Raw genomic sequence first — 17941 nt, 5'->3', positions numbered from 1 at the left:
TCCTTCTCATTAAGTCCAATCCTCGTCTCTGTCCCTCTCTTCCTCCGTCTCTCATCGTCATCGCTTTTCTACTTTAAGCTAAGCTAAGTGTATGCTCGTTCCTGCCACAGATTGGTCCTCCCTGGCTCAAACTCTCGTGTATAGGTCGTTAGTTTGTCGTAGATCTGTCGCTCTCACGGACGACGATGCCGTCGTGCCTCCTGCTCCTCGGCAGCAGTCAAAAAGGTGTAATAACCCTTTTTTCCTCTTCCGTCGTCTTCCAGGCGTCCGTCGTCTTCCAGAGATGGACCAGCGTGCCGGTGCTAACGTCCACTACACCCTGCTGATCGCCTGCGTGCTGGTGGCCTTCTTCCTGGGCGCCATCTTGTCCGGTTTCCTGGTGTCGTGTTACTGCAGCCGCAGCGCCGCTCAGCGGGCGAGGAGGCTCGGGAAAGACCCAGAGGCGTCGCTGCCGCACGCCTTATCGCTGCGGTCCCTCGCCAAGCTCAACGGTCTGCTGGACGGACAGCCGAAGGTGGGTGGACTCTTTGGATGTATGAAGACGCAATGCATTATGGTAAAGTAACCTCTGATGGGGTGACGGAGAGGCTGTTGTACCAGAAATACAACCCTCTTCAGACTTGAGAAAAGTGTAAAGGTAGATATCATTGTTGCTGATGATTCCTGATGTTTCAGATCCGCTCAGTCGTCATGTTCTGTTAGTGTGAGAACAAAGCGCATTATTAATATTATTCAACAGAACCAGCAGTTAAACAGCAGAATTCAATATTAATTATTTTTCAGATCTACAACACGAACAGAGAAACATCTTCATCCTGACTCATGAAATTACTGCACAGAGAAACGTTGTGCAAGATATTCAAGTGAAGCCTTTTTTACTTTCAGTGATTTTTATCCAATATAATGTGAAAGTTTGGTGACAAATATGCATCACAAAGATTGGGGACCTTTTCTAAGATTTTCACCCTCTCACATTGTTTTCTGTTGTAATCTTCTAAAGATCTAAAACAGCGATCGTTCACAGGTTTTGTTTTTGTGTAAAAAGTCTTGTGGTCATGTGGCACCGCAGCTGAAGGTTCACATTCACTAGTAAAGTCCATGCGGGTGAAGTTCAAGTTAAATAAACGCTCTCCTGCATCGTCCCCTCGTTGGCAGCAGGTTTTGTTGTCGAAGAACGAGCTGAGAAGCAGCGACGTAACCAGCTGAATTTTGAGCAGCAGAGTTAATATTCTCTTCTCTCGAGGGGACGCGATAAGTTAATAGCTTCACTTCAGTCTTTTCTTCAGTCATTACAATCGACTCTTTCATCATGAGCTCCATCTTTGTTCAAAGTGTCCTTGAGTGAAGAACTGAATCTGTGAGCTGCTGCTGGCTTCCCGCCGACCTCTGACCCCTCTGCTGAAATGTATATGAGCTCCTCATTATGCTGTGTGGAATATGATAATTCACCCAGGGAAGAGGTCTTTCCTCACAGCTCAGGTCGTTGTGTTTTTTAAAGATTCAAACTGACAAATCCTTTCGCTCTGCATCGATATATATAAGCTAAGAAAACTCTCCTGTTCCTCTTGTCCTCCTTTTGTGTTGTCTCCCTTCAGGAGGACAAACTGGACGTGTCCACCCCGAAGATGTACAGCTCCTTTATCCCCAACGGCCAGTCGGAGCCTCACCTCCACACCCCCGGACACCAGGGCCTGCCGCTGGGAGACCCCGACCTCAGCCTCTCCCAGGTAGGACAGCTCATCTTGAGGGGCAGCCTGGTCTGGTTCATCGTAAAATACTGTTGTTAAAATGTCCCTCTTACATCTCTGAAAGGTTTGTTAAATATACTGTAGGTCCACTCCGTCAGTATTTTAAAGTCTATGAAAAGAGGACATGTCATGATATGTTGCCTCTAAACTTCACATTTTAACAATGTGGTCTTTCATCTGAAATCCATGTGAAAGACACGAGTCAATGAGTCTCTGCACCAGTTGTCCTGCAGCCATCAAACAGCTGCGTATGATAAATAACAACCTAAATACTTAGAACGCATCAATGAACGTCACCTCTGAATTTTTCCGCAGCAGTTGGCTGGCTGTCACATAAAAACAGCAGTTCAACAATTCAACAATAACATGCTTTTCAAGGAGGCCTGGCAATGAAAGTAAAAGACGGTTCAGTTCTGTTCACTGCTGAAACCATGTGATTCCTTTGATAAATGACTATTAATACCGAACATTATGTGTTCATTTCGCTGCTTTTCCCTGTTTTATTTCATTGTAAATTGAATGTTTTGGGGTTTTGGACTCAGACCAAACAAGACATTTGAAGATGTCATGTTGACTGTTTTCACTATTTACTGACCAGCTGATTGATTAATCAGGTTGTTAGCTGCAGCTCTAGTCCTACTGAGGTCCGCTTCCCCCAGTAATTAGGAATTTGGTGGCGAGAACTGAAAGTGACGAATCACAAAGCTGAAAGGTGATTCCAGATGTACATTAACTGAAGTAACTGAAGCCTGAAGTTTGGCCTTCTAAGAAAAGATCCTTCATGTCTGCTGCAGAGCTTGAAAGTGTTTGACAGCCTCTGGTCTAACCTCTGTCCAGTCTCTGTCTCAGGGTGATGGAGAGCTGTCCGGCCTGCCCACGCCTGACTCCACCCCGGAGCTTCCCATCAAGAACATGAAGGCCCTGCGGCACCATCAGTACGAGAAGAACCAGAACTGCAACAACGCCAAGGACAACAACCCCCAATCTGGGCCCAGCTGCTCCGGATCCGGTCTGGGTTTCATGGCCGTCGTTGGGAACTCTTTGACCCAGCAGGTGTTTCCCTTTTCTCATCACCATGGCAACAGTTTCAGCAACGGAGCGGCCCTTGGAGCGGGTGCTTCTTCGACTTCACTGCACCTCCCTGAGGAGAGGAAGATCTCAAATGATGAGCGAGCAGCAGCATCAGGAGGTGGAGGAGGGGGGCGAGTCCCCCATCACCACCACTCCCAGCAGTCCCTCCCCCAGACAGTAGTGGACGTGTCGGCGCTGGACGAGCTGCTCAAACACATCCACGAGGTCAGCGCGTCGGGGACCGGAGGCATCAAGGTCCTCACCTCCACCTCCTCGTCCTCCCTGTTCCCCGGGCCCTCCTCGTCCTCCTCTGGTGGACATCATCATAATCATCATCACCATCATCATCATAATCACCAAGGCCAGACCCGCACCCACCACTACAACCACAGCCATCACCATAGCAACCACCACAACAACAACAGCAGCGGCGGCGGCGGCGGCAGCCACCATCACCAGCAGCAGATCCCCGAGACAGAATCCGCTTCATATTACAGCACCTCCACGCTGCCAAGGGACGGCCTCCCCAAACGCCTGGACGCCCCTACTCAAAGCTCCACCTCATCGTCCGCCACCTCCTCTTCTTCCTCCTCATCATCCTCAAACAACCCCACCTCCTCCACCTCCATCCCGTCTTCCTCCTCTTCCTCCTCCTCAACTCCGCTCCAGCAGCAGGTGATTCCAGAGAGACCCGGAGGAAGCAGCGTCTCCGTGACACGCCACCACTCCCAGCGCCACTCCCTCATCAAGATGGGCAGCGGGGGTGGCGCTGTGCCGCGCCACCACAGCTTCAACCAACGGGGGGCGCAGCACGCACACTTTCTAGCCAGGATGAACACCAACAGCAGCAGCAACGGCCCCCCAGGCGCGAGCGGGGCGGCTAACGTGAACGCCAGGACCAACGGTGAGAGCCAGCGGCCGTCGATCACCAGCGCTTGCCTCACACGGCAGCACAGTTACAGCGAAGGGCCACATGTGCAGCGGGCAGCAATCGTCCGGAGAACGGCGTCCCTCAAACCTCAAGTCCCGCCAAAACCGTTGTTCCTTCCCAACACAGCGACATCACCGGTGGCAGAAGCAGGAAAATACAACTACTGAGACTGTTGGAGGAAGTGGCACCATTCCAACATGGCTGCTACAGTCCTCAGCGAGTAAAGCACTCCGAAATGTCTGCAGGGCTTGTGAGAAATGACAAAATGAGAGCGCTGATGGGACGAAAAGACACAAAAGAGACTTCAGAGCTTTTCGGCCCATCACTCCTCATTATGACCCTTCAGTTGTGGTTATTTTGCTGCTGCTGAGAGGACGCCGGCCGCTGCATTGTAGCTGCTTCGCTCACAGAGCAGAGCCTTGAAAGAGCCACAGAGACACTCTGAGGATCGTCAAATAAACAAGATCTCTGACTCATTTCTTGGGGCAGGCGGGGCCGCTCGTGGCGACTTTCCCCTCACGACAGACTGCGGATCAAAACCGGCTCAGACGAGTCTGAGAAACATTCCAAAAGCAGGGCGAAAGATGTTAATGATTCAAAAGGAGTCCCCAAGGCTCGAGGTGGCCTGAAAAATTCTTGATTAATGCAGTTTTCTTATGAGCGCTTTGATCTAATGTCCCCGGTTGTTGCACCTTGGCACGGGGCCCGGATTTCATTTGCAAAGATTCAAGAAAGCAGGGAATCGGACTGCTGCAAACCTGACAGGAAGTGAATCTGGGGCCGCTGGGAGTGTTGGACGTTTCTCCAGGACTTTGAGTCAAGCGATGGCATTTCTCTCCACTGGAGAAATGAAAGAAAAATCATATAATGTGAAAAACGTCCAGAGGGTCATTCCTTTCCTTTGGTTTGTCCCTCTGAATCTGGTCCGGAAAATTCAAATTTACAGGAGGCTGCACGGAGTCCAAAGGGAGAAAAAACCTGCAATAAAGGTTTTTGATATCCTGTCCAACACTTTAAGAAGACGGGATGTTCAAGAGAAGGAGAGTTTTGTAAACCAACACATCAGCAACAGAAAAAGACTCTTATGCTTCATGAGCTGTATGAAATCCAGCAGCCACAGAGATCCAGATCAGAGCAGCCAGTGCTGACAGTACATCCAAACCACATGAATGTTCTTTTTATACCATATTGGTATCTGAAAAACGAACACAGCATCAATGGAGCGCTGGCTGTGTTTTGTACGGAGCCCAGTAGGTGTCAATACACTTAATACTCCTTCAATTTAGTCATTTGTATGTTCAGATTACTTTAATTGATTCTCTTGAATTAATAATTGCCCTCAAATGACTTAATTTGCCCCCTCCCTTCTCTCCTTTGCATCCGTCTTTATCTGATCTGCAGGATCTATAAAATGTGTCTAATGGGGTGTATTAGATCCAGGAGGTTTGCAGTTCAGTTTTAGATTATTAATTAAGACATACATACCTACTGAGCTCTGTAGTACAACAGGTGACCCCGCCCAAACAGAACAGACAGCTCACAGAACGAAACGTTTGGCCTCTCAGTTCACCCAAACTACAAACTGCTAACCTCTAGTGCACTGGTTCCCAGAGGGGGGGTCGAGGCCCCCAGGGATGGACCAAGGTTAATCATTTATTTCCGTAGTTTTCACTGTACATTTTACCAAAAGCAACGTTTTCAAACATGTCCGAAAAAATAAGCAATAAACAAGGTTACCATAGTAGCAAGACTAAGAGCCTCCCGACCGACGGACGGCGTCGCCCCCGGAGTGACCTGCATGACAACGATATGCGTATATGTATAGGCCTATTGATCGTTCACACATATTACATCAGTGTTACTAATAAATTCTAATAACAGATTCCATGGTGTCATTTTTACCTTCAGAGCGTTAGTGCTGGCTCTGCAGATTGCATGCACGGTCGGTGGGGGGGTGGGGGGGGTTTGGGAGCCGCTGCTCCGTGCAGATAGTTTTTTGTTTGTTTGTTTTTCGGTAATTTGGGTGAACGTTTGGCTTTTGAGTCGCATTCATTCACTTTTTCTGTGGGGGCGTCGCTTCACAGATGGTGTGAAAAGGGAAAGCTGCTGTTTCCTGTTTCACGTTTGCCCCCCGGTGTTTCGTCAGTGGGCAAGAACACTTTTCTGTTCTGCGGCTGTTTCTTCTGTTTGGGCTCTTGGCCTGAAATTGACCGGAGACGAACCAAACCACTGCAGAGGTCAAAGGTCAACAGTCTAACACACAGGCAGTGGAGATGAGCAGCACTGCCAGCAACAGCAATAAAAAACCTGTAAATAAAGCAATGAGCTGCATGGAACTAAAGTAGTGATGGTGAATCATTCAGAGTTTGACAATGAATGTGATCATTTTTAGATTTGGAAAAATCACAAAAGACAGAGACCCGTACCGGTGCCCCCTTAGCTGCAAGTGGCACGTTATATTACTGCTGACCACATTCCACAACATGTAGTGTCTTTAATGCAGAAAACAGCCATTAAATACAAGCAGAGTCCTGATGTCAATGTCAGAATATTCAGCTGTTAGAAAACGTCTCCCAGTGAATACTGACTCACCGTCAGCGTCGCGTGGTGAAGGAGCCGTGAGCCCGGACTTGATGGTGAGTTCAGGGAGACTCAGACATCAGAGAATACACACGCGACTGCAGGAAAGCTTTGACCAGAAAATCACAGCCAGAACACATTTTGAATTTGATGACGTAAAGTTTGTTTTCATTCAGCAGCTGACTCTCGAGTGTCAGATACTGGGGAATCCTTGGACCGCAGCACAGTACAACCTGTCCCACAGAGACCTGGACCGCCACATCCTTCAGCTAACAACGGTGCTAAAACTAAAATCTAAATGAATTGAATTTGATGATTGTATCCTACACATCGTACATTTGCACATCTCTGGAGGTAAAATTTCACACAACAAAGAAATCAATGTAACAACTGATGGTCTGCAGGAACGTAAAGAAATGACTTACTGTTGTTCAGAGCTTTCAACCTTATCTCACGGTCCTCCTCGGCCAGTGGAGTTTTTAATCTGTGATGGAGATCATAATCCTTGTCTCTCCCATCCCCGTGACAACTGTATAATCCACCTGCTGAGGAAGACCACGAGATGTGGGTAAAAGCCTGGGAAAAAGCTAGTAAGGGAACCTTGAGTTAAGATTTCCAAAGGCTGAACTTTGACACTGAAGAGCACTTGCTGTCTAATTACAGGCTGTGACGTGAGAAACACCAGTCTGATCCAGGAACGGTCGAGCGCAGTGTAAATCACATGAACTCTGACCTCTTCAGATCCTGTCGGGACATTTCTGAAACGTGGAAACAGAAACATTAGTTGCAGGTAAAGTGGCTTGAGGGACAAATCAACAGCAGCCAGCCGATGTCCGTCATTAAACAAACTTTTGATCAGTGAGTTTTTAAGCGGCTGTTTGGTTCCCAGCTGCCGCTGAAGCAGATAAAGTTTAATCTGAGTGGCTCAGCCGGCCGGACACACACTCCCAGCACAGACGAAGCAATAACGAAGCGGCGGGTAGTGAAGTATCCCTGCCTGCTGGAGACGGGGCGAGCAGGCTCTGCACCAAATGATGCAACTTTGAGTCCGCCTGCACCAGACGGGGGTGGGGGGGGGGGGTCCAAACCAGACTGAGTGATCGTTTTGTTCAGATTTAACAAGAGACGACAAAGCAGCAGTTTGATATTGATTTCTACTTCTTGTAAAGGGGGATTTGTGTCACAGCTCGCATGTGAAGAGGTTACATCATCCTCTTTCATCGCCGACGTGAATCTCTCGTCTGACTCGACCTGTTTGATAGTTATCAGAGATTAGTGTTGTTCTGGTCACTGGGAAGAAGCTGCCTGCGTGAATCAAAGTCTAAATTAACGGCCCGTGTTCACATGAGAGCAGATATGAACTTCAACTCTCTGTGGCAGATTTGATGGTTTCCAAGAGTCTACGGAGGAATAACATTTTAAAAAGGTTGGATGATAATGAGAAGGTCAGCTTTGTGCCACAAAATGAGTCACGAGTCTGTTCGTTGCAAAAGGAATCAATCTTTTACCCCATTAAATACAAGTTGACCCTCTTTCAAAACATAAAGTACTTCTTAGATTCCTTCTGTTCTTTTTTATGGAAGTCAGCATGCAGACACTTCAAACTTGCTGCATATAGACAGTTTAGTCATCCTTATGTTTTACATGAAACCAACATTTCCAAGCGGTGGCCGTTTCGTACTTGTTGGTGCGTTCAAGGACCCTCTAATTTCAGAGAAGTCATAGCCAGCTGGAGAAATATGTTGGAAACATTTCTGTTTGGCTGACTAATGTCAGATGTCAGAGTCATTTCACTGACTAAAAAACAATGAAAACAATAATTGGTTGTTGGTTAGTATTTGGACGTTGAACTCATGGTCTGTTTTGGAGAACGGTATGGCTGGCTATCAAACTGCAGTACTTTTTTGGTACCCAGCGATGTGTGCCCGAAAACTGTCAAATACCAAAAGTTGGGATCTTGTTGAATTCTTCTTCCGTCAAGTAGTTCCCGATTGAATTTTTGACAGTTTTAGACTATTTTATTTGGACAGTTCTTCTCTGACAACATTTAACATGTTTATATTTCTCAAAGTAAGATATGGAATAAAGAATAAAGTACCTGTACAGACGATACCCCGCCCTGGAAAACAGTCAGTGGTGATGGAAAGCAAAGGCAACTTGTGCTTAATTGGCTGGAAAATAAAAAAAGTCCCTGTATGGTCCTTGAATTTGCTCCATGAGGCCTCTCAGCAGTATTGTCACTTTCACACTGAGCAGGCTACAGATTCAGACAGACAGCCTCGTTTCCCAGAGAGGGTGTCACAGAAATATCAGGTCAGTATTTTTCACCCTGCTGTACACAGAGTAGAGGTCATCCTTTATAGAAGTGTGGTCTGGTCCAAAAGGAGGACTGCTCTGCATTCATACAGACACACAGTGAGGAACAGAAACTGTCAGAGTGTTGACACTTAATGAAAAAGAAGAAAAGATGCTGCTGTTCATTTATGATCTGACTGACTCTTCAGTGGTCCTTTAGGAGTGTTTTCACTGGGTGCTACTACGGAGACGCTGCAGAAAGTAAACACTATGGCTCATTTTATAAAAGGGTTTTTGTATGAGGATGCACTTGTAACCTTGAAAATAAATTTGTTTATTCATTTCGTGGCTCTTGGTTCCCGTCCTCTAAACGTGCTCTCTGTGATTCAGCCGGAGAGACTGAGGGGGAACAGAGACACTGTGACATCACCGATGATGGACTCACAGCGCCACCCGCTGGGCCACACCAGAATGACAATGTAATAATGTCAAAAGCTATTATGTTTACCTTACTGCTATTAATTAACAATGTGGATGACGGTGTAAATAAAGGCTACTGTGGAAGTTCTTGGAGTAGAGTGGTTCTTATGTCTGTGGACAGAACAGAATAAAGAGCTGCAACAGACCATTACAACCAGAGTCATGCTCACTTAGGGGTCCAAACCTGGAGTCCTTGAATAGTTCAGGAGCTCCAAGTCTTCAACCGGGTTCCTCATATTACGGTTTTTATTATTATTTCTTTTATTGGGTTCAAGAGGCCCTTGAGGAAGTTGCAGGTATAGTGCAAAACTGCACAACACAGCAGGGTTTCCCCTCGTCATCTGGTTAGTGGAGGAGGTCAGTGACCCCCGGTGGGGCAGAACGTAAACCCACCTCTACCTGTGAAAGAGTTAACGTGGAGTCTCTGTCTGGTAAAAACTGTACTTCTGTGATTGTTTCTGTGCAGAGATGCTGCTCGCCTGTTTCTTTTTAAATTAAAAGGGAACCTGCAGTGTTCTCTAGCATATTAATTATTGTCATATTGCTGTATATAATAATTCCCCAGCACCATGTGCTTTTATGTTTTCTATAAAGTGTTGTGCTGCCACCTGCTGGTGTGAAATACGCAGATCCTTCATATCTTCGGTTTTCTACAGACACCGTGAAGCAGTCAGAACATTTTAAAATATATTTCATATATATATGTTTCAATCCAATTCAATTTTATTTATATAAATAAAATAAATAAAATTTAGGGGGGGGGGGGCAGACAGACAGACAGACAGACAGACAGGCAGAGATGTATGGCAGCACTAGCAGTAGAAATAGCAGTTATAATTATAATAATACTGGAAATATGACTGATAATAGTAGTTACAGCTGTAATAGTAGCTGAGATTAATAATAGCAGCTTTAATAGTGACAGAACTACGACTAAACATAATAACTGTAGTGATGAGAGTCAGGCAGGCCCATGGCAGCAGCAGCAGCCAGGCGTACCAGGACCACGATCCACAGCAACCTGCGAGACGACAAAGCACAAAGAAACTCCGGGGAAGAAATAAAGTTAGTAACATGCATTGGACTGTGATGAATGTGCAAAGATGAAGAGGGAGAGGAGGAAAGCTCAGTGCATCATGGGAAGTCCCCCAGCAGTCTAGGCCTATAGCAGCATAACTGGGGGCTGGTCCAGGCAGGCTTGAGCCAGCCCTTAACTATAAGCCTTATCAAAAAGCAAAGTTTTAAGCCTACTCTTAAAAGCAGAGAGTGTGTCTGCCTCCCGGACCCAAACTGTTTGGACATGTGGCCTTGTGTTTAAATTTAGAAGCACAAACTTTATATAAAATTATATTTAGATCCTGATTTTATGGAAAGATATTCAAAGTGTTTTGAAGACATTTGACTGACATAGCTACTTTCCAGGACAGACAGAACCACGAAAGAGACGACGACAGACGATAAAGATTAAGATAAATAGAACAAAATGTGAAGGTAAACAGCCACACATCCTTCATCCATCACCAAAACTGTTTCATAAGAGAATTGAAGGATGAATGTTTAAAAGCTGAACAGATTGGAGCTGGTGGATGTGAGGACAGTCAGCTGTTTTATTACAACAGCCTTCATCAAGACCAGTTCTCTGTGAAGAAATCACCAAATTAAACCATATTCAACAGAATATTTTGGTGAAACATTATAGCTCCAATGGAGTCATGAGATCGTAAATACAAACACACCATTCGAATCAATGGGAGGAAGGTGAAAATGAGTTTTCAATCATGTGATTTTATTACTTCAGTAAACGTCGTACAGTCTTGTTAGAGCAACGCCGATTTATTGTTGACTGTCGGCAGCCATGTTTATTTGACACCCTGAACTGGGATTCAAATGTTGCTGACATCCCAAATACAAACTCCAGGCTTCCATGTTTCCATGTAGTTGTGACTTTAAAAAAGTGTTTGTGCTACAGACTTCTGCTCTGCCTGACTACCATTAATGTAAAAAAATAACATCTTGAGTGGACACAGGCCGTCATGAACAAGTCAAATACCGGTAAGTCTGAAGTGACAGCAGGCTGCACCTGTAAACATCACCGTCTCCTCCAGTGTACAAATGTCTGTTAAAATATAGAATATATAAAAATACAATATAAGTCTCTTCTCCCTGGTCTTGGTCCAGGTCCAGGTCCACACGAACATGTCAGGTTTCCCGTCCATTTATCCGTTTAATGGCAGCCGGCGAACAAAACAGCAAAACCAACACAAGCTTCTCTTCTCGAGATCCTGAAAACGGAACGCGGACTGGGCTCAAATCATTTGTTCTGGTTTTACTTTGCCACCTTTTTGGAGGGTGCTTCATTAAAAACAGACAATGGACATTGGAATTTAAAAAGGGGCCTTTTCATATTCATCCACACCAGCGTGGACATGACTTGGCTGTGATTTCGCAACCGTTATGTGCATGAAACCTCTTCTGACAAAGGTTTGACGGTCCATCCTGGTCTGTCACACGTCAGTCTGAGTCCTGGTCCCGCAGCCTCAGCTCTGCTGTGTTTTCTGTCCCATGTGTGTGCGAATGTGCCGTTTGTAATTGGAGTTATCGCTGAATCTGCGGCCGCACTCGTCGCAGCAGTACGGCTTTTCACCCGTGTGAATCCTCAAGTGTTTCTGATACCCGTCGAACCGCGTGAGTCTCTTCCCGCAGATGTCACACGTGTACGACTTGTCGACTTTGGACTCGACCTTGCGGTGAACCTGCACGTGTTTGGCCCAGTGGCCGCGCTGGGCGAACGCACGACCGCATATGGTGCAAATGTACGAGTCCACCACCTCGGACAGCGGCGCCTCCAGGTCGAGACAGTCCAGCTGGCCGTTACCTGAAGCTGGATCCGAAGCTTCAGGGGCGTCCTCGTCGAGGTCTGAGCAGGTCTGCTGGACCGAGGTGCCCGGCTGGGGGTCCAGATCCGAGTCCTCCAGGTCCGGGCACGGGAGCCTTGAAAGCGAGGAGGTCATGTGGTCGTTGTCCGGCTCGCTTCTCGCACCGCCGCCCTGGAACAACACGAACTTGACGTCGTTCTGCTCCGCCGTCCGAGGCGCCTCCTCCTGCTGAGGCGGCCACAGCACCTCCTCCTCCTCGTCCTCCTCCTCCTCCTCTTTGATGTGAGGAGGCTTTATCTCGTTCAGGTCCAGACTGGAGCTCCACCCCTGCTGCTCAGAGAGAGCTGCCAACCACAGCAGAGAAGAGAGTCAGCACATGTGGAAACACTGCAGCTGGTTGTATTTGACCAAAAGCTTCAAGTGTTCTGAATATAAATGAGATCTGTGTGTTTGCAGATGATTCAATATTATCAGACGTTGATGTCTTCCAAACTGACCACTGTGTGCTCTCAGAGACCAAAACAAAATGAGTGAAGAGTTTGGTCACATGTGATGCAGAACAGTGGAACACAGCATTTGTACGTACGTTGGTTATTTCATACGTGATCTTGTACATCTGCCATGTCAGGATACACCTGCAGCCATGCTGGAGGCTCTGAATGCTAACATGCTAATGTTTAACGTGGTGTCCATCTTAGTTCAGCTGAACTTTAAAATCATGTGTCCACAGATTGAGGACTGCGGACTGCGTCCTCCATCTCTCACAGTGTGGTGCGGTGGAGGACATCACTCCACCGTCAGTGTGGACAGGACGAACACAAAGGTTTTGGTCACGGATTAATAACATATCATATTAATATTAATATCATATCTGTTAACAGAGTATCAAACCTCACGACCCTCCTGGTGGTGGCAGAAATGAACCATCATTTGGTCGAGATTTAATCCATGTAGATTGATTTATTTTATCAGTTTCTGATCTCAGATCAGAATGTTGGCTGTGTCTTGTTTACTTGGTTTCAGTATACAGGTAGAATTACAATACATGGCTATATGTATAGTGTATACCTTTGTACTCTGGGAGCATATGTTGTTGTAAATGGTCAATGTCAACGACTTCACTATTAATAACTATTGATTATTGATAACCACAAACTCGGAAACAGTGCTGGTTGGCCTTGTAAGGCAGAGGCAGTTAAAGCAGCTAATAGTTTGGAGAGTAATAAACACTCAGAAGTGGAGCTCAGTGCTGTTGACTCTATTGACTGACTGCGGCTCCGCCGGCTCTCTGCTGTCGCGTTATAACGGCACACCGTTACACGGGAACCTCTGCTGGCCGTTTGAAGCCTTCAGGTGAACAGCTGCTCACCTGAGCTGTTGACCTGCACAGATATCTGCGGCTTCCTGGAGAGGTCCAGCAGCCGGCGCTGGCGGTCGATCTCCAGCTTGGAGCGGGAGATCTCCTCCTCGTACTCGGCTATGGTCCTCCCGAACACCCCGAAGATCTCCTCCGCGGCCTCGGTGAGCCGCTGGTTGATCAGGACCCTCAGCATCTCGATCTTAGACATTGTAGCGGCGGAGTGAAGAGAAAAACAGGAGGACTTCGCTCCCCGAAGCGTCGTGGTCGGTTGTTTACTAGCTACACTTCCAGGTTCGTGTGCGCGCGCATGCGCAGTGAGCTTTTCTCTGGTAACCGTTGGACATAGCGCCGCCTGCTGGAGCGGATGTCCAAATACATGTTTTGAAACATCAGTACTATTATTATTAAAATCAATATTCAATATATCAGTTCCCAAAAGGGGCTTTAGACAGATTGGAGATTCATATACAGAGAAAACTTTTACTTTCCAAGTAAACCTTTTTTAATAGTATTTAAATGACACAATCTTAGAGTATAAGAGTTTCAACCTGTAAGGCAGATTTGAATACAACATATTCAAATTAGTTACCTCTCCTTCACAAATACTCCAGCTTCAACAGGAATCACATTTCCCCCTTTGAACCTGCGTTTGTGATTATCCAAACACATTTATAGGAGAGAATATTAGAAACACCTCTCAATATAACGCAGTCCAGTCAAACAACAATTACAACCTCAACAACAAACAGAGTTGAATTACAACCTCTGACGGTGTCAACAAAAAAAAACAGAGATCACCATTTTCTAAACAACAATAATCAGTGAAATAAAATAAAGGCTTTTGGTTTCTGGGCCCTGGTTTCTGCCTGACAGTCAGTGACCTTATACTGGCTGCCCTGCATTACAAACCGGGACGTTTCAGATATATGGCACTGACAACTGAGGACACCAGGACAGATGTCTCTTTGATAAGCGAGTACGGTTGTGAGACAATACGCGGTGCTCATTTTGAATTTTGCTCAATTCAAACATCCGATGCAACCAACACTTTACTCAAACTTTTAGTCTTTAAGACTTTTGTTTATTCATTCAATTCATATTCTGGCTGCTACGTTTTTAATCTTTAATCTTGTCAAATGGATTGTGGACTTAGAGGGCTTAGAGGGTTGTGTCCTGTCCCCTCTACACCAACTGTAGAAGTCAGTACAAGGACAGACACATCCTTACATCTGCAGATACAGTTGTTGCTTCAAGGAAGCGAGTCATCACATGGACCTGTGGACTGAACATTTCCAAAACCAAAGACAACCTTCCCAGAGCGTAGTTAAAGGACCAGACACAGTGGACACTGTAGTAGCTCCAGGTACCTGGGGACTTATACTGATGTGGACACTGAGGCAACATGCAAGAAGGGACAACAAAGGCTGCGTCTTCTGCTGAGCTTAAATGTTTTTAATGGTGCTATTTTACAGCTCCGTCATGGAATCAGTCTTTAGCTTCTCTCTGATCTGTTGGGACTGAACTCTAAATGTACGAACAACAGGAATCAACTGGGAGACAGTAAAGTCTCTGGTGAGCAGCAGCTTCTCTGTCTGACAGTCACAGCAGACGAATCACACGTGAAGCTACATCCATCATTTCAAACCCAAAGTGCTCTTAATTCTAATACATTATCAACGGCCTCCTGGTTCCTCGCACAGCTTAGCATTTTATTTTTATTAGCTTTATTCTTTGTGTTGCAGTATTCGTTGCTTTTATCATAAACCCTTTGTTCATTCTGAGGGTACAACACTTTCAATGTCTTCAGCTGTCTTGTGTGTTTTTACTGTATTTATGTTTTCATGCCGCAAAAATGATTTAACAGAATGGATCCGAGAGTGAAGGAGACTGACTCCAGAACAGCTCTCTCCAAGCTGACCAGCTCCCCCTCACAGCAGGATCATTTGAGCTTTTCCCTCATAGATACAATGAAAACAGCGCTGTGTGTGGTCACGCTGCCTCACTACTTAGTGGAAAAAGTCGTTCAACTAGTAACGTACTCCCCACTAGTAGGTTTTCACCAGTCCAACTCATTATCAGCCTTCACAGCTCATCAAGGACGTTGAAATGCAACAGAATCCGCGTCATGTCTTCGGGCAGTCGGTGGTCAGGCCTCTCCTCTGACAGGGGTGTTTGTAGAAGCAGGACAGCTGGCTGAAGCGTCTGTCGCAGACGGAGCACCAGTACGGCCTCTCGCCGGTGTGCGTCCGCAGGTGCACCGTCAGGTTGCCCTTCTCCACGAAGCCGCGGCCGCAGTACGTGCAGATGAACGGCTTCTCGCCCGTGTGGCTGCGGACGTGCCGCACCAGCGTCGCCCTCCGGCCGAAGCTCTTTCCGCAGACGGTGCAGCCGTACGGCCGCTCGCCCGAGTGGATCCTCATGTGCGTCCTCAGGTTCCCCCGCAGGGTGAAGCTCTGACCGCAGACGCCGCAGCGGAACGACGTTTCTCTGTGAGCTCTGAGGTGAAGCTTCAGGTTCTCTGTGTGCTCCAGATGTTTCCCGCACAGGCCGCAGTCTCTCAAATGTGCCGACGCGTGAGTGAGTAGATAACTAATCCTCTGGAAGGACTCGCCACAAACTTTACAACTAAACACCGGAGCAGGCTGATGTGACAGTTCAGGCTCCTGCGACAGATCAGTGGAGCTCCTCACCTTCGTGCTCTGAGATGAACTTTGTCCTTCTGCTTCTTCCGTCTCCTCTGGTTTCCAGACTCCTGCAGACTCTCTCCAGTAGTCCCCACTGTCTTCAGTCTCAGAGCACTCAGCGAGGAGTCGGTCTTCACCGGCTCCTTCTGACGCTCCACAGTCCTCACCGCCGACTTCTGTTTTAATGTGAGCAGCCGAGGCGCCGGAGTCCGTCTCCGTACGGTCAGTCTGGTCCAGCTCGACGCTCAGGATCGGCTCATCAGGACACCTTTTTATCCAGGAGGAAGCCTGCAGAGGGTCTGAAGGGAGGAGAAGACAAAAAATAATGAATGTTTCGTAACCACTGGCTGAAAGGAAATCAGGAACCAACTCCAAGGTGTCAGAGTTAAATTCAATTTCACACCTTTTTAAGACGAAATATAAAAAGATATTTAAGGTCCATTTTGGGTCAAATCTTTCAGGAATATTATAGTTGTTGTTAGTTTGGCTCAAAATATTTCTTGAATATTTCAGCCCGCCTTGGCTGACCGGCCCATACAGTAGGGAGATCGGTTCACTGGTTTCACACAACTGGCACTGGGCTGGCCCAAATACATCCTACTATGGTCCCCCATGCCACGCCCCCCAGCTCGCGTTGTGAGGAAGGCCGCACTGCCGCAAAAGAGGATGAGACCCTGAACGATGCGGAGAGAACCTATTCGGTGATGCTACGGAGGCCATCCACAGACGCTTTCTCACCCATGGCACTCTATATGCCGACTTGGCGTGTCTGGACCCCAGACACTTCCCCCGGATCAGGACCAGTCTGCCCTCCAAAGACCTCAGAGCTTAGATTTGACAGCAGGACAACAGAAGAAAAGCTTCAGACCTGATCTGGTGGAGGGGAGGAGGACAACAAAGAGGAGGTTGGGTTAGTTACTAAAAGCTGTGCCTCCTGCACCAAACACTGAGGCGGTTCATGCTCACAGATGCAGACCATGTCCTTGGTCTTGCATTCAAGTTCCTTCTGACACTATCGCTCACTCAGGTGGCCTGCGAAGTGGGACTGGAGGCTTTCATGTCGATGGCCACTGAGAAAGACGTTCTTGTGGCCTTGGACTGGATCCTCTATCAGTCTCTCCCTCTTCCTCTCTGACAGGTCGAGATCTGTCCCAGTGCGCCTCATCCATCAAACCTCTGGGCCGAGAAGACATCTGGTCCGGGACAAACACCAGGGCCGACTTTTTGTCCCAGTCCAGCCCTGACTACCGGGGACTGTAGGACTTCAACTTGTGGCGGAGTATCTTTATACTGTTGTACTGGTAATTCTACCCAAGCAAAGACGCGTTAAATACATGAAATACTTCCACAGTGTACAGGGGACACAAACCGACCTGCTGTCTGGTTCCACTTGCCCCCCTCGGACCTCAGGTTGTCCAGCTGTCGCCGCTGGCGGTCTATCTGCTCCCGGTACTGGGCCACAGTTTTCACGAACACCCCCAGGATGTCGTCCACCGCCGCCGTCAGCCGCTCGTTAACGAACGTCCGCAGGGTCTCCATCTCTGACAGCGGGCTGCTCTGAGGGGCCACGCCGAAGAAACCCTCCACGGCTCCGGGAGGGGACGGAGAGGAGGGCGAGGGGAACACCAGCGGGTCTGCGGACATGTTCGTCTTATTTCCCGGCTCCCGCTGATGATATGAAGCGTTTAATACTTTCAGTTAATATTGTTGAAGGTGAAGAAGACACCGGGCAGATCCACGGCTCCTGTTCTCAGAGAGAGAAGAAAGTAAACAAAGTGGCTGAGCTCCGACACCGAAAGACGTCAGAGGGAAACAAGGTCCGGTCATCAATGGTTCCGGGAGCACAACGATTATTATAAATGACAAGTGGTGGAAGAAATACTTTTACTTCATTTAAAAGTAGTAATACCACTCTG

General features: G+C 47.3%; 2 protein-coding genes across 2 annotated transcripts in view; one reads left to right on the top strand and one right to left on the bottom strand.

Moving 5' to 3' along the window:
* Window positions 1–3988, top strand: part of LOC139298601 (semaphorin-6D-like) — a 44350-nt gene extending 40362 nt beyond the window's left edge. The window contains exons 18-20 of the mRNA XM_070921267.1: window positions 264–514; window positions 1596–1727; window positions 2586–3988. Coding sequence (XP_070777368.1) covers window positions 264–514; window positions 1596–1727; window positions 2586–3917 — 1715 coding nt within the window. The 3' untranslated portion in view covers window positions 3918–3988. The remainder of the gene's footprint in view (window positions 1–263; window positions 515–1595; window positions 1728–2585) is intronic.
* Window positions 3989–14780: 10792 nt separating this feature from the next.
* LOC139299140 (zinc finger protein 271-like) overlaps window positions 14781–17941 on the bottom strand; it is a 71042-nt gene continuing 67881 nt past the window's right edge. Inside the window, exon 6 of the mRNA XM_070922044.1 lies at window positions 14781–15895. Within this exon, the coding sequence (XP_070778145.1) occupies window positions 15465–15895 (431 nt within the window). The 3' untranslated portion in view covers window positions 14781–15464. The remainder of the gene's footprint in view (window positions 15896–17941) is intronic.

Source organism: Enoplosus armatus, chromosome 16 (assembly GCF_043641665.1).
Source record: "Enoplosus armatus isolate fEnoArm2 chromosome 16, fEnoArm2.hap1, whole genome shotgun sequence".
In the NCBI taxonomy this organism is placed as follows: domain Eukaryota; kingdom Metazoa; phylum Chordata; class Actinopteri; order Centrarchiformes; family Enoplosidae; genus Enoplosus; species Enoplosus armatus.
The sequence above is the reverse complement of the archived record's forward strand: the minus strand, read 5'-3'. Positions and strand labels throughout refer to the sequence as shown.